This window comes from Myotis daubentonii, chromosome 3, assembly GCF_963259705.1.
Source record: "Myotis daubentonii chromosome 3, mMyoDau2.1, whole genome shotgun sequence".
Taxonomy (NCBI): Eukaryota; Metazoa; Chordata; class Mammalia; order Chiroptera; family Vespertilionidae; genus Myotis; species Myotis daubentonii.
This window is the reverse complement of record NC_081842.1, coordinates 165,423,696-165,450,858: the sequence shown is the minus strand read 5'-3', so window position 1 is coordinate 165,450,858 and position 27,163 is coordinate 165,423,696. Positions and strand designations below refer to the sequence as shown.

At 40.8% G+C, this 27,163-nt stretch overlaps 1 protein-coding gene across 1 annotated transcript in view; it reads right to left on the bottom strand.

Moving 5' to 3' along the window:
* Window positions 1-25,782, bottom strand: part of ERICH3 (glutamate rich 3) — a 99,649-nt gene extending 73,867 nt beyond the window's left edge. The window contains exons 1-2 of the mRNA XM_059689171.1: window positions 25,395-25,782; window positions 2,257-2,350 (exon numbers count right to left, since the gene is read on the bottom strand). Of these exons, the coding sequence (XP_059545154.1) occupies window positions 2,257-2,350; window positions 25,395-25,417 (117 nt within the window). The 5' untranslated portion in view covers window positions 25,418-25,782. The remainder of the gene's footprint in view (window positions 1-2,256; window positions 2,351-25,394) is intronic.
* Window positions 25,783-27,163: the final 1,381 nt, after the last annotated feature.

Below are 27,163 nucleotides of genomic sequence, written 5' to 3'. Positions count from 1 at the left end.
ATTAAATTGTGTTACAAGCAATTGACTACTGATAATCTTTTTTATGAATGCATTTTCCAATGAAAGAAAGGGGTGTGGCTATAGGAAGTACGCTTGAGATTACAATTCAGTCATAGTCTTTGAAATGTGCTGTCCATGGGATATCATGTCATGTGCTCCAATTGGAAAAATAGATAGAGAATGTGCTGCATTGCCTCTTCCCCTGCAGTTAACATGTGTCATTGTTATCTCTCCCCTGGGAGTCATCTGATCTCTCTAACTAGATTGGAAGTTCCTACAGGGCAAATGCTCTTAAACTTGGACCTGCCTCAGATCACATAGAAGACAATTGAAAAACAGATTAGAAATTTTGATGGGGATTACATTTAATCTGTGTATTGCTTTGGGTCATGTGGCCATTTTAATTTGGTACAGCCACAGTGGAAAATAGTATGGAAGTCCCTCAAAAATTAAGAATGGTATTACCATATCAGCAATCCCTTTTCTGGGTATCTTCCTGAAACATTTGAAAACATGTATTCGCAAAGATACATGCACCCCTATGGTTCATTGCAGCATTATTCATCATGGCTAAGACATGGAAACAACCGAAGTGTCCTTCAACAGATAATTGATACAGAGAAGATGTGGTACATATATACAATGGAATACTTCTCAGTCATAAAAGAAAGATGAAATATTGCCATTTGTGACAACCTGGATGGATCTTGAGAATGTTATGCTAAGTGAAATAAGTCAAATGGAAAAAAAATTAAGAACCATATGATTTCACTCATATGTGGGATATAAAACTGAAAGCAACAAACAAACAAACAAGAAAATCAAACAAAAGCTCGTAGACACAGACAACAGTATGGTAGTTACCAGAAGGAAAGTGGGGTGAGGGGAGATAGAAGAGGATAAATAAATGGTGATAGAAGGAGACTTGACTTTGGTGGTGAATGCACAATTCACATAATGTATTATAGAATTGTACACTTGAAACCTACTTAACTTTATTAACCAATGTCACCCCCAATAAATTTAACTTTTAAAAAACTAATTGATTGGCCTCACCCCATTAACTTCTGACTCAATCGGTCTGGGGTGGGACTCTACAATTTGCATTTTCTACCAAGTTCCCAGGTGATTGCTGATTCAGGGACTATATTTGAAAGACTACTCTAGAGAAAGAGCTGTATCTTCCTTACTTGAGTTGCCATGCACATAACCAATGTTCAATTAAGTGCTTGTTAATGATGTCGATAAGTAAATACCAAGTCCTTCCTATTTACACATGAAGCTCACATATTGTTATCCAAAGAAGTAGTGTTACTAGTAACCACAATAATTACAGCCATGTGTCACACATCTCTCCTTGCCACAACAATCCTGAGGGCTGGGTATCATCATCTTTATTTTACCATTGAGGAAGCTGGAGCTGATAAAGCTAAGTGATTTGCTCAAGTCTATGTCTTGTAAATGACAGCCCACTTCCAGCCAGATCTGTCTGATAACAAAGCCACTGGAGGCAAAAAGCAAGCTCTCTGGGACATACCAGCCAGAGTGCCAAGCACATAAACAATTAGAACCGCAATGCATGTCCTTTCAATACCATAGCAACAATAGTTAAGGAAAACCACTGTGTTTTAAGAAGGTAAGCTGCACAACTCTTCAGTCCTACTTTCTTTACCCACACCCATGTCTTTCTATGGAAAGCTATCTTACTTTTTACTGGCTTTGCATTACATTTAGAATAGGATTTTTTTGTGTGTGTGGAAATGATAGTTTTGGAGCTAGCAAAATACATTAATGTATCCATAAACCACCCCTGAAAATGAAACTGTTTTTAAAAATTCAAAGAGAAATTTGAGCTGTTTGTGTCTTCCACAGCAGATTCTGTGATGGTTGAAAACAATGTACTTTTTCCCAAAGACAGTCAAATCCTCTTCACCCTTCATCCTTAATAGTTCTTGGCCCATAGACTGTGTTCAGTAAATGTGTTGAATAAATAGACAAAGTGAAATATGCTGTTAAAAACTCAGGGGTTTTCCTCAGTGATTTATAAGTTGCCTTAGCAGTCGTTGTGACCTCCTTTCCTATCTTTTGAAAAACAACCTCAACAAGTTAAATCAGAGCTTTGCAAAGGAAACAATTTTTCTGAAATGGGGGTCAGGGGAGATGTCCCTAATTAGTTCAAAGAGAAAACCAGGAAAGGGAGAGAATTACTGGACTTAATGGAACAATAGGGCAGGTAGAGCGTAAACCAAAGCTTACCAGCCCTGATCTTAAGAGATGCCGCCTGATCCTTGTATTGTTAAAATATCCAGTCAGGTGTTTGTCGGTAAGACTATTATATGCGGCAAGTAACCTGAAACAGAAAAAATGAAACCATTACGGTTTTATGAAATGCTGCTTGATAACCAAGGCAATTCTTGACTTTCTCATTCCCAAACTGTGCATAATCTTACTCAGCCAGCCAGACAGCCACATGTGCATGTAATAAACAGGTACTATTGAGCACCTACTGTTTTCTAGGTTTTATGACAAGAACTGGAAGACATTCCTGATGTTTATCCTGAAGACAAGTATGAAAATCAGACATGAACAATTAGATTGGTGTAAAATATCCAACAATAGAAATATGTAAAAAGTCATGGGACACAGAACACCAACTCCAGTTGTCAGGGATTTCCTCAAGGAGGAAGCCTGGTGGAGAAGACGGGGGTCCTTCAGGGGATGCTTCATTCTCCTCTTACACCCTAAACCCTAACTCACACTTACCTGCACTTCCTCAACATGTTCTCTCATGTCTTCTGGACCCAGTGCACAGTCCCACCATTGCAAAGGGCTTTGCCTCGCCTGTTGGCTGGTGGCCGCCACCTGTGATGCACAAGCATCTCTTCTCCCAGGAAACGTTTCCTGACACACACACAGGGTGTGTTACCCTACCTCCTGCTCCACTCCCCTGCACCCCTGAGTTGCATTACCCATCACACAATATGTTATAGTTTATTTCTTAGTCACTTCTGCTAGATTTCAAGGCCAGGATGGTGTACTATTCTTGGTATTCCTGTTGGTGTTATTTACTGTGTACTTCATAATGATGTGTTCAATAAATGAAGGCACAATTTTGTTTGGGACTTATTCTTACTGATATAAATTTCTATCTAAGTTTAAGCTCAGCAGTTTAAACTTAATTACCTCATATATATCCAGACAATTTCATTAATTCCAGAACCCGCCAAAAAATTATTGATCACTTTTGATTTTTAGGGTCCTCCATCTTAAGAGTTAAAAGAAGACAAACTGGTTCCTTGACTCCATGCTCTACCTCGGTAGATGGTCAATTTAAGACTGTAAGGAAAAGTTTGTAGCTATTTTTTCTTAGTTTTAACCTATAGTTTATTAAATATTACTACCTGACAAAAGCACATACACATATATACATGCATGTATACATGTATGCAAATATGTGCACCCACACATATACATATATAAACATGAGTGCATGTATATATAGAGACCAAGACAGAAATAGACAGAGAAAGAGAGAACACAAGCCTAAATACAGCCCTAACATAAAGCTGTCTTTAAAAAATACATATCCTATTACCTGTAACAAAGATTTACAATTTGTACATTTTACAAGCAGCTGATCCTTAACTTATTCCAATACCAGAACAGGGACTCATGTAGAGAGTCAAGTAGATGTCATTAGCAACCCTTTTATTTAGCTGTTTGCACTGCCTTAATTACATGGAGATGGCATTGTGACCTTTTCCTATCTCTTTTCTCTTTAGCGCTCATCTCGGCAAAGTTCCGTACTGTCAAATGGTAAGGAAATTTTAATTTTGTGCACAAAAGAGACTGAAAGGCAGTTACAAAGCCCAGAAGCCAAGGTGCCACGTGAGGGTTGCAGACAGATGAACCAGTGTGGAAACAATTATTTCACTGGGTTTACGTAAAAAGACAACCCAAGGGCTCCGGTAATGCATATCCAAAACGAGCGCCGATAATGCTTTGAAACCACCTTTTAAATGAACTGTCTTGGTCTCCTATAGTTCATCAAAGGTTTCCTGTCTCCAAAAGGTCAGCATCGTATCCCTTACCCTTTCTGAATCTCAGAATATCTCTTCAGCAGCTCATTTCAGAAAGGTGGGCAGGTGTCTCTCAGTCCTAACAATCATGATTCCACAGGTCACAGATTCTTCAGATAAATCATTAGACTGATATCACATACAGCCTTTTGTCTGTTTTCTCAGCTCCACCTGTGTTGTTGTTTTTTTTTTTAATAAATGGTTTTGGAATAGCTGTGAGTGCTAAAACCCTGATTAAATGAAGTAGGGTCAAAAAGATGGGATAACATGGACCTCAATTTCCCTACTAACTGAGAAAATATGCCCTTCTTTTAATCCACCCTTTGTAACTTTTTAAAATATTTAGGTGCTAATAAAAGTGCTTAGCCAGCTTTGGCACCCACCTCATTTCAATTCTACTCTCTCAGGCTCTTACTAAATGAATATGTATGCATAATGCCCCTCCACTCTTACAGGTCAAATGGATCCAGTTCAATCGAAACCTTTGCACACACCTGTTTTCATACCTTTCCCTATTTAGGAACGATTAAGCATTCAGGTCGGGATGCCATTTGCAAAGCAACTCTTTCCATGACTATCATCACATGATTTGAGGAATAACTAACTGGATCTACCCAGGCATCATTCCTTTATCACACAATGCCTGAATTATTTTTTTTAAATATATTTCTATTGATTTCAGAGAGAAAGGGAGCAAGAGAGAGATGGAAACATCAATGATGAGAGAGAATCATCACTGACTCCTGCACATCTCCTACTGGGGATCGAGCCGGCAAACCCAGACTTATGGACTGACCGGGAATCAAACCATGACCTCCTGGTTCATACGTCGATGCTCAACCACTGAGCCATGCTGGCAGGGCAATGCCTGAATTATTTTTAACTGTAACTTTAAATAAATGAACTGTTTGATAAGAAGAGTAAATTATATACAGATTTAGTAAAACAGTTGTTACAGACTGTTTGTCCCTGCTCCCCCACCCCTAAATTTCTATGTTGAAATTCTAACCACAATGTGGTGGTATTAGGAGGTGAGGCCTATGGGAGATGATTAGGTCTTGAGATCAGAGCCTCATGACTGGGATTATTGCCCTTTTCAAAGAGACCCTATAGAACCCCCTTGTTCCTTCCTCTATGAGAAATGGCCATCAAGAAAAGGGCTATCTATGAACCATGTAAGGGGGCGATTCCTATCAGAACCTGAGTCTTATAGCACCTTAACCCTGAATTTGCCAGCTGCTAGCACTGTGAGAAACAGGTTGTTTAGGCCACGCAGCCTATGGTATTCTGTATTAGCAGCCGGGACAGACTAGGACAGTAGTCCATACAAACATTTCCACCGTGTCCATGTAAACATCATGCTTGTCCTGACTATCAAACCTCCTTCATAGGAGATGGTAGTACTTCACAGTACCGTGGTCTGTCTGACCCTTTCCAGTTGCTCCGTTTCGTGTGGCTGGGTACGGGCTTGAAGCCTCCCTTGCTTTTATTCGGTTACAAGAGCTTCACTGACCCAGTCACAAACTTAGAGCTGCTTCTGCCTTTGTCCTCTCCATTCACTGCCACTGTTTGTCTTCCTCCCACCCTCCACTCTCTTCTTTTCTTTCTTGCCCTCAGTGGCCCACTGAAGTACCTCGCCCTGGGCTTGGTGATTGTGCTGCTTCTTGGGCTTTTCACTTCCCCTGTAAGTCACTTTCAAATCTGTTGCCAAAGCTGGACTTCTTGGTCACACTGCCTCAGTCCTGCGATCCTCTCTTGCTCCCCTCAGTAGGATCAAGGACTGTGCTGGTTACTCAAAGGCCATGCTATTCACACCGAGTCCCACAGCGTACTGGCCAGACCAGTCTAACTGGTCAATGGGATGGACAGGATTATTTACTCACCACCCCCATCCCCCTGGCCTCACCCCCCCCACCCCCCCCACACACACACCACCGTTTGCTGGGTGGAGAATGACCCACTTTCTGGCTCAATGCCTGGAGAAAAGTCCTCCGGGAAACAAATGCACACCCACACCCTGTGGCGCCTGAGGGTTAGAGTTGTGGCTGCTGAGTCACTGGGGGTGCTGCCTTCCCAGCTGCAGCCTCAGTCCTGAACACCCTGCCCCCCACCATGTTGAATGTCTAAATGGGGCTCTGAAGTAATGAAGTCGCGATTCCTATCAGACCCTCCATCTGCCTGCACAGAGAGAGCATTTATCCCATAAAAACCCCAGTGACTAGGGGAGGTGCTGCAATATTACTCATCACAAAAGTTTCTTGAGTACCGTTTTTTTATTATTATTATTTCTTAAAGTATTACAAAGAGTATTACACATGTCTCCTTTTTTCCCCCCTGACATTCCCCCGGCTTCCCCCACCCCCCAGTGTCTTGTGTGCATTAGTTAATCTCATATGCATGCATATAAGTCCTTCGGTTGATCTCCTCCTCCCCCCAACCCTCCCCAGGGTTCCCACTATAGTTTGACGTTCTGCTCAATGCTGCTCTGCCTCTGTATCCATTTTTGTTCATTAGTCTATAATGTTTCTTATTATCCACAAATGAGTGAGTTCATGTGGTATTTCTCTCAGCCTCACGGGGGCCTTTTCAGCCTCACAGGGGCCACCTCAACCTCACAGGGCCCGTTTCAACCTCACCATGGCTGTTGAAGGCTCACTGGGGCCGTCTCAACCTCACCAGGGCTGTCCCAACCTCACCAGGGCTGATTCAGCCTCACCGGGGCCGTTTCAACCTCACCGGGGCCATTTCAACCTCACCAGGGCCATTTCAGCCTCACCGGGGCAGTCTCAGCCTCACCGGGGCCGTCTCGACCTCACAGGGGCCGTGCCAGCCTCACGGGGGCCGTTTCAGCCTCATAGGAGCTGCCTCAACCTCACAGGGGCCGTTTCAACCTCACCAGGGCCGTTGTAGGCTCACCGGGGCTGTCTCAACCTCACTGGGGCCGATTCTACCTCACCGGGGCTGTTTCAACCATACTGGGACCGTCTCAGCCTCACCAGGGCCATCTCGACCTCACAGGGGCCGTCTCAACTTCATCGGGGTTGAGTACCGTTTTCACGGCATGCGACGAGGCACTGGGACTGTGAGATGGCACAGATCCTTCACTAAAGAGCCCCAGTCCAGTGGGGAGTTGTGCATGTGCAGACAGAGAGAGTGTGTGTGCACTTGATTTCATCCTCTGTGAGAGGCCAATTCATTCATAAATGGTTACTGAGTGTCTGAGTGTCCCAATATCAGTCCCCATCCCATTCTGCACATCACAAACCACTTTCACACACAAACTCTTACTTGTTTTCTTCTAGGTTCCTGCAATGGGAATACCTATTACATATCTTCTACCTTCCTAAAATGGAAAAGCTCCAAAACAAGATTATTGCCTAATGTTAAGTCCATCCTAGGAAAACCTAGGGTTAAGGTGTCGTGGGCACACTAATAGAGGAATTCTGCAGCCTTCTCTCCCAGCAATGCCTGGCCCCACACTGTCTACCCTTGTGGAAGGCGAGGCCTGCAGTGGTTCAGACTCCAGCTCCAGTTTGTTAATGTAAAAAAAACCATTGAAACCTGTAAAGAATTTTTGTGAGTTTATTTGAGCCAAACTGTTGACATATGCCGGAAAGCAGAACCTCAATGAATTGAGATAATGCTCCGGAGAATGGCAGGTTACATCTGTATTTATACATTGCCATCAAGGGAGATAGGTGTGTTACATGAAATCCATTGGTGATAGACTAGAGAGGTGGGAGAAAGCAAAGCAGGGAAACCCCTGGGATTGGATAAAAAGTAAAATGATAGACACATACTTAGGTGAGTGTAAGAACAATTAACATAACAATGAAGGAATTTGTGGTATCTGTCCTGGAGCCCAGGCACATTAGGTTGTGCCCCAAGGGGTCCAGAAAAAGAAAAGGAAGTTACAAGTTACCCAGACATTTCAAGGATATGTTATTATAGATGCAAAAAAGACACATAGGCTCAGTTAAGGTAAAGGTTGACCTTGTCAGTGAAGATACCAGCCTAGGATGTAACTGCCTACCATAACTGCTTTTAGTTAAAGTTTAATTTCAGACCATCCTTTGTGGTTACTGAAAGATCAGACAGAGGCCGTAAACCAGGACTACAGGCTTTATTAGAGGAGAAGCACCTGCCAGGCTATCTCGCAAGGGGAGAACAGCAGCACTTGCAGAGGTGGGCACGCCTTTTGAGGGGCGGAATGGGAAGGGGTGGGGGCTTAGTCTACTCGGCGCACACTGATTGGTGGCTTACTGTATAGTCCATATAGGAACAAGGGCTAAGGTATTTGGCAGGTGTGGATTGGTAGCCCAATGTATAGTCCATATAAGGTACATGGGTTAGTCACTCAGGTATTTCCGGGCTGCAGGTTACATCATAGTCTGCCCACCAGTTGGGGGAAGGGAGACTCTATCAGTTACTTTAGGTCTCTGAGTTTGCAAGACCGCCATGCAGGCCTTCCCTGAGCTTGTCAGGTTAGCATGTGGCCCCTTTCGTCCACAAGTTCAATCCTGTCTCCACCATTTGCTGCATCTGCAATGGGAGCAAATGGCCTACCCTCCTTCCACCTCAATGGTTCTACTTGCCACAAAACACCCTGCAAGTGGTTATTTATGCATTCTCTATGAAGAGGACTCTCTCTCCACTCCCTTTCCTCCCGAGCCATCACTAGAATCACCTTCAAAAGTCCCTTTGCAAACCATATATTTGATGAGGAGTTAATATACAAAATATATAAGAAATTCATAATGATGGAAAAATATGAATCATGAAATATTCATGAAGAAATATTATTCTACCTAGTAAATAGATAGAAAAATTTTAAATGAAGTTTCTTATAGACAAAAATTAACAAATATATAACTTCCATTTATAAGTAGCTATAATATTAACATAAAATCAATGTGCTGATATCTTTAAATCTTCTTATTCTTAAATATATTATCCTATCTAATAATAGACAAACATGGTAATTAACTGTACCTTTGCTATGTCTCCCATTGGCTAATCAGCATGATATGCAAATTAACCACCAACAAAGATGGTGGATAATTTGCATACTGCAGGCAGGGCAGGACAGCACCATCCCGCCTGCCCTGCCACCATCCGGGCCTGCTATCTGTGACCCGGGGCAGTGGGCGTCTGTGTGCGACCCAACCCGGGGGGGGGGGGCCGGGCGGGGCAGCAGCGATCTGCCAGCCCTCCCTGGCATCCCATGTGCAATCTGACCCAGGGTGGCGCCCCAACCCCCGGATCGGCCCTGCCGTGTGTGCAACCCGGGGAGGCGGGGCAGGCACTGAGGGATCAGGCCTGCCATCTGCCACCTGGGGAGCGGGCCTAAGCCAGAAGGTGGTTATCTCCTGAGGGGTCCCAGACTGTGAGAGGGCACAAGTGGGGCTGAGGGACAACCCCCCACCCCCTCCCCTGCCAGTGCACAAAGTTTGGTGCACCGGGCCTCTAGTATGTATATATTTCTACAATCTGTTTTACACTGCAGGTTTCCTTAACAAACTTGTTCAGGAAGAATATAAAAATCATTTTGGACATAACCAGTTTTATTAGGTCAAATTGTGACTTAGGCCATTTAAATTAATGAAGTTTGTGTAGTTCCTATTGCTGCTGTACAAAAGGATCACGTTATTGCCCCATAGTTCTGGAGGACAAAAAGTTCAAATGGGTCTCACTGGGTGGAAACCCAGGTGTCGGCCGGGCTGCATTCCCTCTGGAAGTTCTAAGGAAGAATTGTTTCTCTTTCCTTTCCCACATTCCAGAGGCTGTGTGATCCCTTGGCTCCCGGCTCCTTCCATTGCTAATGCCCTCAATGGCAGGTCATCTTTCTCATGGTGCCATCTCTCCAGGTCTGGCTCTTCTGCTTCCCTTTTCCTCATTGAGGGGCCACTGTGAATACTTCCCTTGGGTCCATCCAGACTGACCCAGGACAATTTTATTTTAAGGTCAGCTGATTAGCCAGGTTAATTTCTATCTGCAATCCTAATTCCCCCTACTATGTAAAGTAACCTAGTCACCTGTTCTGAGGATTACAGCAGGGGCATACTTCAGGGGTCATTATTCTGTCTACCATGGATTTTTCTTATATGCCAGATGCGAGGGAGCAGAAACACTGGGCACTGAATGTGATGGTTAGTTGGCTGTCACACACATTGTCTAGTGATCAGCCATGCCAGTGACCCCCACTTTCCAAAAAGACACTTCTGGGACAGAGAAAGACAGTTTTAAAACCACACCAAGATGTACAAAGCAAGTTGGAGCCTACCCACCCTGCTGATCTAATCTCGATGTGCCAAATGTGAGCTCTAAAACAAATGAACAAGAGGTAGTCTAGGAGCACTTTATTTTTCCTCACAAGGATAAGAGTACAGAGGTAACTTACTTTATCTAATATGCAAAAAGACACATTAGTCCTTAGTATGTAGTTATTAATCCAGAAATTATTTTTTTGGATATAGTGGGGCCTTGACTTATGAGTGTCCCGACTAGATACCACCTGTCTCTAGGCGGATTTTTTGCATTGAGTTGACAGAGTCATTTGAGTTAATGAGCTCCTTAACGAGCTCCTTAACGAGCTGGGTCTCAGAATGAATTAAACTCGTAAGTCAAGGCCCCACTGTACAATATTTGACCAAAGGGGCTTATATACACATTCAACCATTTCCTATCCCTAACAAATAGAACACAAGGACTCTGGCAGATACATTGACATTTCTCAGTGGCATTTCAATCAAAAGATTTTATGCAAGATATCTCTTTACATCGCCACAAATGGAAAATTTCAACTCACCTACCAATCTGGAAAAACTGATTACACCATTTTATATTTAACAGAATCAAGTGAGACTTAGGTGAATGAGCACAGTTTTATTACTAAAAATGAAAAACCTAATCGAGAGGTGCTTTGCATTTCAGAGGTCACTAAATCTGTGCTTTGTAGAGACTATGATCGTGTTCAAGAAGGGCTCACATCAGTCCTCCACTACCACGGCCAGCTTCTAGCAACAGCAGTCAGGTAAAATGTTTCTGCCACAGGTCCTTGTATTGGGAAAGCAAGTTAAACAAATCACAGGCTGCTGTGGCTTGATTGCCTTTATGTTGCAGTTCACAAGGAATGGAGCTCCATCCCTCAACCCAAAGGCCTCTCTCATTGTCCATCAGAAAAGATTTGCAAGTATCCACTGAATTACAGCTCTCAGGAGGAACTCATCACACTCAAGCCACTCAACCAAGCCTAAGATTTTGAATCTCAGCAAGATTCTAAGCTAGGAAGTTAATAAAATCTAAATTGAAATAAATTCTCCAAATAAAATATCTGGAAACTGCACAGAAAAATTAAGCTTCTCAGCTTTCTATCTCTAAAACTGCCTGTCTATTACTGATGAGAAACAAAATTTAGGAAATATGTGACCAGATACTTTAATTCTTAAGAGGTACGATTTCCCTGCAATTAAAGGCAAATAAATCTATATCAAATATGTCCTTCCCAAAGTAAATTTGATGAAATAAAAAAGATGGGATTTGAATTCAGAAGTCTTGAGGTCAGATTCTAATTCCACCCCTTACGGATGGATAATGCTGAAGACATCCATCTTCTGCCCCTTACAGTGATCACCATGACCTACAATGTTGTGACTCCCTCCTGAAGTGACTGATCTAAGTTTACTGGTATGGAGGTGTATTTTCTTGGAGCTACTGCATCACTGGGTTATAGAAATTATGTGGAAATGACCACATAAGATCTAGCCAACTCCCTCATTTTATATTCAAGAAACCGAGTTTCGTCAGTAAACTCAGATCAAAGACCTCAAAAACAATGCTATAGTAATTCCCACAGAACTCTACCCATCCCTTTCTGAGGATCCTTGTCTCACTACCTTCCACCAGAGTTTCTTTCCTCCATATTTAATCACTCCCTTTAATTTCATATAAGATTTCTTCCTGTGTCCCTCCCGAAAGGTACAGTCTGGAGCCATGCCTACAGCAAACACTCAGCCGATATTTGTGAATTAATGAATAAATCAATTAATGGAAACAACATATATTAGTCCAATTCCTTGACACATATCCTTAAAAAAAAATCCATGTGTAAGGATCACATCCTTTGTTCTGCTTCAGGAAATAACTGAAAACAGTCTACAACAAAAGAAATTTAAAAGCATGCTTTAAATATTTTGTCCTTTTTAAAATGCAGAATGCTCAGTGTGGATGAGCATGCTGACAATGTTAGTTTTGTTTTGTCACATAAGTGCCTTTACAGTGTACTCTGAAGTTTCATTAGAAGAAAAAGTTTCCATGGAGGCAGAAAAAAACCAAAACACAGCCTTTTTGGAAAGGAAACTTGCAGAAAGACCAATACAGAAGAGCAATTGACACAAGGGTCAATTATTTACCAACCCTTTATAAGAAAACTCTGCCACCGAAAATTAAACCATGAGTCTCTGCTGCCTGCCACTTTATGAAGGGTGACTGAACTGATATCATATAAATGATTTTATATTCCATTCTTCATTCTTTTTTATTTGCATCCAAACCAGCCAGATCTCAGCAATTATGCTAAATATTGATTTACAATTTCATCTATTCTAATGATGCAGCCAGATGAGAACCATAATATTATTTTATTTATAGCCTTAATATGATGGTTTGAAGTGACCAGTAAAAACAAAACTAATCTCTGACGGTGCTGACTGCTGGCAAGATGGTTTTGCACTGTTCACAGATGCGTCCATAGGAAAGCAGTGCGTGGGAGTCGGTGGGCTCCTGCGCACTGAGATGGGCCATTTCCCTATAACATGCTCTTCTTTGGACACTTGAGAATCTTACATCTTTGAACAGAAAATAAAAACTATGGCCACTTAAAAATGTGCATTAATAGAAAAGTAGCATCCAAGTTAAGAATGGTAAGAAGGCTATTTGGAGCAAAGGTGACAAAAGGAAAAGTTCTGGAAATCAATTGTTTTCATCTGTAGCATTTACTGATCACTTAAATTTCTGTAGGACACACAGTACACACTTATATGACATTCACTGTATTCTGTATTTTTTTAATTCTCAAAACAAACCTGCAAGGTACTATTATCCTCCCTTGTCATAGATGAGTAAACTGAGGTATAGCTCACAACTAGTTCAAGAGAGATCCAGGATTCAAATCAGGGACTGCTCTGCTTTAACAACTAGCTGAATTGTGTCCTATGAAGTACAGTCAAATGTCCCGCAGAGGTCAGCCTGGAGAAGGAAAGACATGTAGGGAGTCAGAGAAATGGATGGTTGCCATGTGAAAGGCGCTAAGAAGGCAGGTCCATCACAATGAAACTATAGGAATGCTATTTTCACTCAATAAAAGGAAATTGTTTAAAGAGCAAAGGGGTGACCTGTAGTATTGACGCCCATAGGTCCTGGAATTGTATGGTTTTATGACAGCAATGGAGGGTTTAGGTGAGGAAATGAGATGAATTATATGTTCTCTCTTTTTGACACGTATATCCTCCTGCTGTGTCTGGAGATGGCAGAGTATGGTAGTTAGGAGTTTGACCTCTCAAGTCCAATATCCTGAGTTTGAATCTTAACTGGGTTGTTAAGTAGATTAGCAACCAGGGGCAAGGTGCTTAACTTGGATGTGCTTTACATCTTCCTCTGAAAATGGAAATAGTCACAGTGTTACTTTAGAAAGTTATTTAGAACATTAAATGAGTCAATATGTATAAAGCACTCAATAATTTACATAGCACACAGTAAATGCTCAATGAATTTTAGGAAGTTATCATTGAGTATACACCTCCGCTGCAATCATCAATTTAAACCCAAACTGAAATAATTCTATGCAGGTAACAGTAACTACTTTTTAAAGGCTTCTACCATGAGTAATTTCTTTCCATATTTAACTTTCCCCATTGGCAGAAAGACTTCCTTGAAAGAGACAACACTTAAAATCTATTTATTCTCCCTGTTTATTCCTCAAAGAGTGGTTACTCATTATCCTCTTAGGAAGAAGCTCATGAAAATCTGACCACTATGTTTTTAAGTCAGAAAGACAGGTTCCTTAAGTACTCTTATCTAAATATTTTTAATTCCATGAGGGTGTTAGCTTGGTCCTATTCACTAAGGCCTAGTATTCTAGTTACACAGAACAATGTCTGGAATGTATTTTTTAATGTTAAAAGTAAATAAATATTGTGTGGGGTGTTTTGTTTTTTTTTAATCTTCAAATGCCTTCTAGCTGTCGATATCCATTGTGAGTTAACAAATTAGAAAAGTGAGGCCTTTTAGAGAAGGTCTGAAAAACTTCCATGTTATTCTATATATTCCCATATCAAGAACTGATTTAAGCAAAATTAATAAGTAGGTGAAGGTTGCCTTGCATACACCCAACCTTCCTTCCCTGTGTCTTTTCTCACTCCTAACTGACAATTCTTCTCTACATAGTAAACCTTGGTGTTTTCAGATTCTTCCTCCTCCTCCCCCCACCTCCTTCTCTTGCTTCTCCATACTCACCTACTCTCAGGAAAGCAAATGTCTGAATTGTTCAGCACACATACTGAAATTCAGTTGAGTTGCAAGATGTTTATTAGGGGCCAATATTTGTGAAAGGAAGAAAGTGGAAGCAGGATTGCGCAGAGGGAGAAGTCAAGATGCACAATCAAGGAAGCACAGCCTTGGCCAAGCTGAAGTGGCCAAGCCTCTATCTATATCCCTCCATGCTCAGGCACCTCTGAGGGCTGCCCAGGAAGGATGTGACCTCGGACCAGGTGGTACTCTGGAGCGAAGGCAGGCCCTGAAGATCTGACAGCTGGATAATCTACAGGCCACTATCTGCACACGGAAGCAAGTCCCTCCCGGACCAGCCAACGTGCACTACACAAACACAAACAAAACAAAACAACAAGAAACAGCCACCAAAGAAGATCACAACAATAAAATACCAGGTGTGTTCGGTGAGGAAGGGTAACAAATTATCCTCTTTAGATATCTTCTCAGCTCTCTAAAATGTAATTTTTATATGCATAGTGAGGTTTAAAGTAGTAAGGACATCTGGTCAAAAGTTAAAGAGGTTGACTAAGTTTTAAATGATCAATCATTAAAAGAAAGGCCCCATCATATTTTCACCAGTCTTTCTGCCATTCGTCAGTATCAAAGTAATGATGCAGCTTCCTGAGTCTGTCCCAAATTATCAGATTAGACAAGAAGAATAAATATGTTAGAGAAGTACAAACATTCATGTTTCTTAGAATTCTCAATTATCCAGATTATGGGTTCTTAAAAGGGCAACCTCATTCTTGGATTATGCAGAGGTGGGTCAGTGTTAATTTTCTTTGTAAAAATACACAAATTTAAGAACAGGTTACCATTTAAAATGAATTTGTTTAATGGAACAAGAAAGTGATTTATGGTCTGAAAGCTAATTTCCTCATCTTCCCTCCCAATTAGTTTAGTTAGGATATCTCTGTTTACTTTGAGCTGTTTATTTTATGTGTTTTTGGCTGATGTACTTTAAAAGATGAATCCTAAAGATTTAAAGATATGTTAAGTAACTTTATTGTAATAATCATTTCATAATATAACTGTATATAAAAGTGTCACATTGTACACCTTAAACTTACACAGTGTTATTTGTCAGTCATATCTCAAGAAAGCTAGAAAAATAAAACTAGGGAAAAAAATTAAGCAATATGCTCTCTGCACCAAAATAAAAATAAATATACAGTGGTTGCCATTCAGCGATTCTCTAGTACGTGCCAATGTTTCTACAAGAAAGGTGTTTTTTACCCTCCATTTTTTGAAAGAGTAAAGTGAGGCACAGAGAAATTAACTTTCCTCAGTTCACCTGGAGCAAAACTGAGATTCAAATCTAAGTCTTTCTGACTCTAAAAATATTACGCTTCCCACTATAGCATGCTTATCTCATAATTTTTTAATGAAACATTGATTTTTTTTCTTTTGGAATTTCATTCCATTTCATTTAGAAAAAGAAAAAAAAGAAAGAAGAGAAAATTGCAGACAGTTCCAATCCTTCAGACACTTCAAGCCCTTCATCATGTCTCCTGTGAAATGCTGCCTCTCCACACCCCCCACTACAGTTTCTAAATTCCCTTGGCTCTGTCTCCCAGCGTCCTTGCTTGAGCTCCCTGCACCCTGACATAGGGCTTTGGGATGTGGTTCCTGCTCCATGCTCTTGCATTTGACTTTGTAACATCAGATTTCTCTTTCTTCCTTTCTCTTTCTTTCTTTCTTTCTTTCTTTCTTTCTTTCTTTCTTTCTTTCTTTCTTTCTTTCTCTTTTTTATTTCTCTGAGCCCATCTCCTCACCAAGGACTGGAACCTCAAAACCCCTCTTCACAGTCTGCAGCCCGAGGTCAGCCTGACCCACTTCCTATTCTGGAAGATTCCAGCCTGGGTCAAAGCTCTAAGTCTCAAGTTTTAGAGGGGGAAAATGTAGGAACGAAGAGTAACAGTTATAACTTATGTAAATCCTTATGAATTGCGGTGAAATATGAGTAAAAAATAGAATCACCCACTTCCACACGACTTGTGAAATAAATAATAAATGCTATTATGGTTTATGCCACTATTTGTTTGGGTTTCTCTTACTTGCAGTTGAACATATTCCTAATTGATATAATCATCCTGCTGCCCCCAAACCGCAAAACTCAATGAAGGTCAGTGACTTTGAAAAATTTATTTTAAAAAACTCCCTACTCATGTTTTGTTTCAAGAACTCAAATGAACTGGAAGCTTGGTGACTAGCACATAATAGGCACCCGGTAGATACTAATTGAATGAATGAGCAAAAAATGTACTCTTGGAACTTCTCATAAATGATCACTAAGATAGGAGACATATGTCAGCGATTATTGAGCTAAGTTCAGGTCATTGTTCTGGAGCTACATGAAGGAGCAAAATATGTAGAGAGTTGTGGTCTCCACCCTCAAAGGCTTTGTAGTTTATAAGGGAAAGATTAAGATGACTGGAATGGGAGGGGGGATGTCTATATGATATCTTTTGGTGTAAATTCAAAACAATGCATCTTAGAAACACCTTTTCAAACAGTGTTGCTTCCTTAGCATAGCTTTAAGAATAGGAATAATCCAGAGGAAAATGGAGAAGAAAGAAAATACAAAAGTACTAACTATGATTATTTATGGATGGTAGGATTTCAAACAATTTTATTTTCCTCCTTGTATTTTCCTGCTCAAAGTAGAAATTTTTCAAAATACAGATAAGTACAAGGAGGAAAATAGAAAACCACTTGTATCCTTAGTACCAGAGATTTCAGATCCCTTCTGAGTTTATTATTCTAATTTAAAGCAGCTTATTTTTATTTGAATCTAAGCAACAGAAACAATATTATTGTAAATATCTTGAAGCAAGACATCAAGAGAAACAACTTCTCAATATGAGAGCTACATAATATTCACAAATATAAAATATTACAATATTGTGTATAGAGAGAATACCAAATTAACTGCTACTATAAAACAATGATTCAATTCAATTGAAAATCCTTAGTTTTTAATGCTGTTTCATAACTACTATGTGCAATTTATATTGCCTGTTTAGTTCCCTGCTGTTCCTTCTTGGCTTCAATATTTTGCCCCAAGAATTCTCATTAATTTATATGTTTATTACTATTATAAGAAAATAATAAGAGTCACTGAAAAATGGATCACCAGCTTAAAATGTTCAATTTTCTATCAAAACTAGTGTCACCCACTGAGAGGTGGGGAGTAATTTGATTACTAATCAGACTTAACAAAAGAAAAGCTCAATACTTACCAGTAGAGATCATTGATGTATTGTCTTAATTATTTCTTCTCACTAATCCTTTAATCATATCTTCTATTTGCTCTTATTTTTATCTCCCTTTTGAACTTTTGGCTTCCAATCTCCACCGCCCCCCATGACCTCATATTCTCAAATCATGTATTCTCAATGACTCTGCATTTCCCATAAAGACCATCTTCAGCTTTTGCAGGACCAAGTAATAAAGAGCATCAGTCATTGCAAATAGTTGTATTAATGTGCTAGGTCTGCCCTTACAAAGTATCACAGATTGGGTAGCTTAAACAACAGAAATTTATTCTCTCACAATTCTGGGAGGCTATGAATCCAAAATCAAGGTGTCAGCAGGATGAGTTTCTTCTGGGGGCCATGAGGGAAGGATCTGTTCCAGGCATCTCTCTTTGGCTCACAGATGGCTGTCTTCTCTATGCATCAACACAGTGGTCTTCTCTCTGTGTGTATGTGTGTCCTAATCTCCTCTTTTTTTAAGGACACTGATCATATTAGATTAGGGCCCAACCCACCGACCTCATTTAACCATAATTACCTCGTTAAAGACCTCCAAATACAGTCAGCTATGAGGTACTGGGGGATAGGGCTTTGATATTTGAACTGAGGTGGGAGGCAAAATTCAGCCCATAACACAGGCATAACCAGAAATGTGACCAATTTAAGTATGTAACGTGGACTTAGAGAGAAGAAAAAAGTACATGTTTGCTGAGTACAAAGAAACCCAAGCTGCTACACTTTGATTCTGAATGATCTGATCTGTCAAACAGAAACGGATCATTGGTGACTCATCCTAAAAGGGGAGCAGATACCCTCAGGATCTTACCATATTCGTGTAGAGAGCTGGGATGGATAAAGAGAGGTTAAAGAAGCTCTCCAATGAAAGTCCCCAGAGCATGGGGAAGAAGGAAAAAAATGCAACTCACAATAATCTACCCATAGACTAGAGTTAACCATACGAAAGGGGTAGGGAAATAAGAGTGGGAGTGAGAGGCGACCTGCAAGAAAACAAGAAGTTGTTAAGGAAACCAGAGTCCTGCATCTACATTTTAAAATATTCTTCACTTTTAAAGTATCATTCCTGTATGTTTGTGTGGTTTTTGTATGTTCTTATATTTCACTATAAAAACAATGACTTGACAACAATTCTCAATAGACTTTTAATCCTAATACCTGAGACAGAGTTTCAGTAAAGCATGATTTTTAAGATGCATCTACTGAACTTGTCACCTCTTTTTCTCTTTTCTCCAGAAAAACACTCATCCAGAAAGGCAAGCTCTCAGGTGATTTACTTAAACGCAGATATATTTTCTGATAAAACAAAATGCAATAATGCTGTTGTCCGTGAAGGATGCATTCCCTAATTGGGACATTTGCAAGAAGAGAGCAATCTAGAGCTTCTGGGGAGTGAAAGAACCAAATAGCTTCTGCTCAGCTGAAGACCAGAGGTATAATGGAGTCCTAGCTTACATCTGGGTTGACTTTTCCAGTCAGTACAAGATGCAAACATACTATGTAGTCAAAAATATCCTTAAACGTCATTAATTTAACTCAAAAAAGTACAATACACATGGATTTATTTATACCACTCTACTCAGTAATTCTTTGCATGCTTAAGTTTGATAATCATGGAGATTGGCCAAAGCAAGGAACTAAACCAAAATCACAATGTAGTATCTACACACTAAAATAATTAATTCTCTTTTGAGGGCATTGTACAAGTCTTCTCCAAAGCAATCAGGACTAGTAGTTGATCATTTAAACAAAAAAATAAGTTAATGAAGTAAATGTATAGAAATACATCCATCTTAAATAGTTTAATTAAAAGCATAAATATGTATCCACTCACTATTTTTATTTGTAGTGCCAAGGGTTTTACTTTGAACATGATTTAATTAATTGTCCTCTTTATCCTTTTTCCTTTTTAAATATAAATCATACACATATCATTTGGGATTTCAAGTTTAGGGAAAGGTGAAAAAATATTTGCAAACCATTATGAATGTTGAATCCTAGATTTTTTTCTTTTTTACAAATTTTACCTTCACTTAATTTGATCTTATTTTAAACTTATGGACATAATAAAATTATTCCAAAGTACATACCATTTACAATTAACTGTATGGAAAAGTGAGTAAGCCATTTGAAGAAAAGATCCAATAATCCAATCTGATACAACTTCTCTGGATCTATACCAAAATTAGTAACTAACATTTAAAATATTATGGCAGTATTATCTTACAGAATCTGAAGTTGTCAATGGAAATTATATCTCTGGAAACATAAAGTCTCAAGAATACATAAACCTCAGGTCAATTATTTGAGGCTGATTTTTTAATTGAAAATTGAGTCAGAGAAGTTTTATTTTCTCACACTCTGAAAAAATTATGTAATTATTAATAACTAAAGTAAGTTGGAGAAGTTTCCACTTCTCTTCCCAGTTAGCAATGCCTTGACAACCACAGCAAGCATTATGGACCATGAAGAAGCAAGACAAGAACATACAGGAGGGAAAATCCTGGGATTCTTTTTCTAAGGATACAATGCATATGTCCAAATGAAATGCCTCAATTGGGGGGTGGAGGGGAAAGACTAGGAGAAAGAAAGAATGCTACAGAAGATGCATCTGACAGCACCTGTTCTCTAAATTGGACATTTGCTAATTGGGATATGCACACTTCTGGGGATACCCAAAGACTTTCCTAGGGGATCCCAGGCAAGGATAGTTTTAAGGGAATCAAGTTTAGAGCCTCTAAGTGAAATAAGCCAGTCAATGAAGGAAAAATACCACATGATCTCACTCATTCATGGATAATAAAGACCATTATAAACTTATGAACAATAATAGGTACAGAGGCAGAGCTGCCTCAAACAGATTGTCAAACTGCAGCGGGAAGGCCGGGGAGGGTTGGGGGGCAGGAGGGAGGGGGGTAAGAGATCAACTAAAGGACTTGTATGCATGCATATAGGCATAACCAATGGACATAAGACACTGGAGGGTAGGGGAGGCCAGGGGATTGTCAAGGGCGGGGGGAAAAAAGGACACATATGTAATACCCTTTGTAATACTTTAAGCAATAAAACAATTAAATAAATAAATAAATAAAATAATAAAAGATTAAAAAAAAAAGTTTAGAGCCTCAAGTTTCCTAAAGCCGATCTACCTGAAAAATGCACTTCCAAACATAATAATTCATCCTTCCCGTTTATCTTTCTGTTTTTACAACAGAAAGGTACATATCTCCCCATCTGGTAGTGTCTTATTAGGGTGCACCAAACTTAGAAAAACATCTGCAAAACAAAAGGACAACTTGAAGTATTATACAGATGATGATACAACAAATGGCTTTCATAACTGGGCAACAAGTAGGATTGCAATCCTTTGTTTCCAATCCTTTGCTTTCCACATAACTGAAGGGAAGACCTAACTGAGTTGTCATTTGAAAGATCTTTGAAAACAATTTTCAATGATAGATCACTATGTGATTTTTGGCATATAACTCTGAAGGAATTCAAAGATTTGAGTGACATTGTATAACAAATCCCTTTTCATTTTCATCTACTTATATGAACAGGTTTGCTAAGCAAAGGACTAAGAGAAGACATCCCATCTATAAAAACAAATGAGCAGAATCTCTAACAAAATAAGAGAGGAAGTAAAAAAAAAAAAAAATGAGCACATGCAATTCACTTTAACCAGAAACCATTTACTTCTAGAAGTTAAGTTGCTAATATTAGCAGGAGGTTAATTAGGGACTACCCAATTGGAAATGAAATACATAATGATTTCAAATCTGAAATTCTGTGTGATGTATTTTGGTAGTGGGAGTGGTTGATGAGCAACAAACTAGAATATGACTACAAACATACAAAGCATTACACTGTTCGCTAATGAGGAAAGCAGAGACAAAGGGCAATGGACGCTCCCACTAAATAACATGGTAGATTTGTGATTTTGGGGGGTTTGTTTTTGGATATACATATCTACTATTTAAAAATGGACAATTTTACTTTCAGTAGTTTTTACTTTGCTTTTGATGAAGGGCTGAGTTATCAGAGAGTACTAAGGATGTGTTAATTCTATATCACACTTCAGTATATTGTCACTACAGAAACACTTCCTTACATTAAAAAAGTGTGAATTAATAAGTTTAAACAACAAAAATAAGTGCTTCCAAGTCTTGGCAGAATCTTTCCAAACACACATCTTGCGCGTCTTTATCTTGTCGTAAACGATAATATTCCCCATTCTTCCAGTTCCGCAAAGCAAATTACATACGAATGTGACTCTTTCTACTTAAAAGATCCAAGGATTCAGAGATGATCCTTTGCAGGAGCCAAGAGAGCATTATCATTTTATTGTCATGAATGACTGAGGGGTATAAAATCGCCATTCCATCTCTAAGACTAGCGCACAACCTACAAACAAAGAGCAACTTGGTGAGATTTAGCAAACCAGAGAGACTACCAACTGAAATTCCCCACTCTAAGACGGTTTCACTGGAGATGGCAATGCCAGAAATGGTGCTTTCTACTTGACTTCCCCCAAATTGAAATGCAGCTCAGATTCAGTCTTTATTATAATCTGTGGCAGACGTTTTTAAGACTACTTTTATTGACTCCAAACTCCATCTGAACGAAGTCAGCACAGGCCCTTTGCAATTTGTACGTCAAGTGTCTCCTGCTGTAATTAAGTAAGCAGTGGAACTCAGAAGGAAGCCCCGAGAGAAAGCATCAGGGCGTCACTTATTGATCGGTGGAATTTTAGGGATTTAAAATTTCTGTTTTATTGTACAACTGCACTTTATTACCACTTTATCCTTCACATGTAATAAGTACAAACTGCTTCAGTAATGATGGAAAAGCTTTCTCGGCTTTAATGAAACCTTTTACTTGCTACTGAAAGTTTTATTATTTCCAAATGGTAGCACAGGCAAGAAAAATAATCACTACTTATATGGAGGGGAAAACTTTAGCAATTTGAATAATTTTGTTCTCGGGTGGATTTTAAGACATTTAGAGTTGTTATGTTTATTATTTTCATTTATTTTTGATGATCCGAAACCAAAATATATAGGTACTTTTACACACTATAACAAAATCATTTCCTAATCATATATTAAGAGACTAGATAGTTGTATGCAGCTACCACCTGAAAGATGTCAGTCTGATCTGGATAAGAATTGCTATATGTGTAGGGCTCCCACAAACTTCAGTTGTTGACCGGGAGAGGTAATGTAGTATGATGGCTTAAGCCCATGGGCTCTGAAGCTGGACTACGTGGCTTTGCGTGCCAGCCCTGAACCTGCCTTCCTGTGAGATCTTTAGAAAGTTCCCAGTCCTCACTTCCCTTAGCTGTAAAAATAAGGGTGACTAGAACCTGCCTTATGGAATAGATGCGAAGATTAATAGAGGTATTTCGTGTAAAACATTAGACTAGAGTCTGGCGCATGGTAAGCACTTGATAAATGTTAAGCTCTAATATGGTCTTCCCACGTGAGTACATCCACCTGGAGACCGGATGTTCCGTCAAATGCTGCCATTCATTCGACAAGCATCTGTGGAGCTTTACTGTATGCAGCACATTTGTCCTAGGTAAGGGGGCACAGAGAGGAATGAGATATGGTGTCTACACTCCAGGAGCTTCCAATTTCAGTGCAAAATGATTGTTGGCATCTTAATACCTTTCTCGAAGAGCACTGTGAAGCATACTCGTTCACTGGATCACAGATTTGTCCTTCTCCCATGCACTTGAAACTAATGGAGCTTCAGAAAAATTTCGCTTCAGTTTCTGAAATCTTTTTTTTTTAATATATTTTGTTGATTTTTTACAGAGAGGAAGGGAGAGGAATAGAGAGTTAGAAACATCGATGAGAGAGAAACATCGATCAGCTGCCTCCTGCACATCTCCTAATGGGGATGTGCCCACAAGCAAGGTACATGCCCTTGACCGGAATCGAACCTGGGACCCTTCATTCCACAGGCTGACGCTCTATCCACTAGGCTGAACCGGCAAAGGCAGTTTCTGAAATCTTAATCATGCACAGTTTCATAAGCAGCTACAAGTTTTTCCACATTTTAAAATAGATGATTAAATGGTCTAATCAGATTCTCACTTAGCTAAAAACTTGAAAAACATAGGAAGACAACCATGACTGACACATTCATTTTCCCGAATGTGGACATTCTGCAAACAGCAGATGCAGAAAAATAGTGCCATCCACATCCCACGTGCTCCACGGCTAACTGAAACTGCGCGGGAGCTCAGCATCAAAGCCTTGAAGCACCTCAGCGAAATTCAATTTGAGATCAAATAAGAACTTTGTCTAGTCATAGCTACATCACTTTCCAGAAAGTTCTAAAACTGACTTCCAACAGGGCACCTTGTATGCCTTTAGTTTTTTCAAATATTTTTGTTTATGTCATTACAGAAAATTCATTTAAAAAATTAAATCTTTAAGTTTGACTATAAATCCAAAGCACAAAGACTAATGTGGTATTTTAGACATTACAAACTCCAAATGATCTTAAATATGGTGTCCTCTGCTAATTTGCTGCTCTTGAAAATGTGCAATAAATCCAGTTAAAAAGGAAAACATCTTCAAATTAGTTGTAAGATCAACTGGGATATTACCTACTTACTAGATGTATCATGATAAAAAATTATGTATTATGCATTGCATTGCTTAATTCAGAAATTGGATATTCACGCTTCCACTAAAAGGACCAAGACTATTTTTTTTTGGGGGGGGGGAGGGGGCAATAGCCAATAATGACCTTGTTAACTTTCTAGAATGGATTGAATAGTTGCCTAAATATGTCTTCGGTGGAGTCACCCTCCCCAAAGGCAAGATGGCCTGTAAACATACAGGCACACAACTCCTTCCGTTCCTCCTTCCTTGTCTGTGTCATACCACCTCTCCTGGTCAAAATGCTATTAAAGGCCCCTTATGTTCCTTTGGGCTCGGGGCAGATAAAACCCCAGAAATGAGAGGCACTCCTCACAATGCAACCACCCTCAGCTTCAGGCCAATTCACACTTCGTGTGTCTGCAAGATGCAACGGTGAGAATGTGTCTATCTCACTCCCGGATCTCCCAACGAATGCGTATGTTGGTGACCTCTGCTTTAGCATTTAAGCACATACGTTCCACACCACAGGGTCGCCTTGATCCCAGCTAAGGTCCCTGCTTAATGGATGCATTTCTCACATCCACTTTTTAGATCCTTCCAGAGCGAACATTTCAAAAGGGCCGAACGTGAACGAAGCGAGGAAAGGGGAGGGAGGAGACACGAAGCCTGGGATTTCTGCCATCCTCGCTGCCACCCAGAATCCCTATTATGTTACTCCTCGCCCCATCCCCCCCTTCGCTCTCCCCTTCGCCTCTTCCCTCCACCGCAGGAGGGAGAAGGAGGGGCCGCCGCCTGAAGCCGCCACCTGCCACTGCGTGGAAAAGCTGCAGTTGTAAAAAGAAAAAAAAAAGGAAAAAAAAGCCGCAGTTGTCACTTACCCAGCGGGGTGAGAATGGCTCATTTTTGCAGGGTCCTTTTTGGACCCCGCAGCAGGTGCGGAGGGTGGCTGCGTGGGGCCGATGCTCCCTGGCGCCCTGGCAATCGCGCTCGCGCGGGGGCTCCGCACGGCGTCGCCCGTTCGCGTGGCACCTGGGCTGGGCTGCCGCCACCCCTGCGCCCCAGCCACCCGCAGCCTCCCGGGCCCCACCCGCGGGCGGTATCCACAGCCTCCCGGTTGCTAAGGGAGGAGAGAATGCAAGCGCCCAGGTTGCGGAGAAGCCAAGGCTGTGCTGGAACCCAGCCCGGGGAGGCTCAGCTGCTGGCCCGTCTTCTGGGCCCCTAAGTGAGAGGACGCCCAGCTCCTGGTCTGTTGCTGCGGGACGCGGGTCCCCCAGCACCTGTAATCTGAACACACACACACACACACACACACACACACACACACACACAGGCAGTGTGCTTAGGCTGGTGTGTTTCCTGCTAGGCCCCAGGGAAGGCGGGAGTTGGCTCCCTCTGGGCACTAAGAAGAGCAGGGAGCAGCTACAGTGTGTCGCATTGCTTCTTGTAAAACAGACCCTAGACTGCAAACTCAAGAGAAAGAAGCCTTTCTCAATCTGCTTTGGGGTTTTATGTTGCTTCTGCATCTGCAAGGCGCTGTAATCGGGTCATTTCCTCCTTGTAAAATTCCCATCTTTGCTCCTAGCTGAGTCCCCACTCCCAGGAGGCTGGCTGTTCCGAAGCTCAGAAGGCAGGGAAGATGCAGTTACTCTGGAATCAGTAGTTGTATTCGAATCCAGTAGGTAGACAGCAAGGCTTTGATGAAGCCTCGACTTAAGGGAGAGGGCCTCGGTGTGGAGGAATTTTAAAGCGTTGGATGCAGATGACCTATTCCTAGTCCTCTCCTTGCTTTGTCAGGGTTTTTGCTGGGTGACTTGGCCTCTGGTATAGGTGACAGGTTGGACACATGGAGCTCCATTCTAACTCAGCCTCTCTTGCAAGTGCGAAGATTGTCACCTCATTAATGTCTTTCTGCTTTCCCACCCACCCTAAAGGGCCACTGAACAGGTCGGAGCCCAGTCCTCTGCACAACACTCAAGACCCTTCATCATGTCTCCCCAGCATCTCTCATCAGCGTCACTGTGACCGTTTTCCCCACCCCTGCCACCCTAAACTCTCTCACAAAACAAATTTTGTGCTATCCCTCTAACGGGAACCTACTTCCACCCTTGACTACCTGACGGACTTCTATTCATTCTCCAACACTACCTTCTTTGATGTGCCCAAGTGTATGGATGACTCCCACCTCTGGGCCCCATACTGCCTGGACATAGCTCACTTTTATACTCACCCCCTGTGCTGCACTGAATGGTCTATGGCTGCCTTTTCTACTTGAACATGAGCTCCTCTATTTTATTTTTCTGTATTCTCAGAAGCGAATAGCAGTTCAATAAATGTTTGGAGTATAAATGAAGGAAAAATTTTAAATGTCTTCAAAATGGAAGCATTTTTATTGAGTACTTACTAAACACTCTCATTTTCCATACTATCAGAGTTTTCTGACCTAAAAGACCAGAGGCCATCCCAATGTGTGTGTGTGGGCGGGGGAGGGGGGTGGTCTGGCTAATAGCTTAGGTTCTGAGACTGAGGACTCAGGCTGATTTGGGGAACAGCTAGCTAGAACTAGAGAGAGGCAGAGGTTGTCAAAGAAGGAAGATGTAAGATATGAAAGTAGCATCTTAAGCTTAAACAAGGAAGCCCTATAAGTACT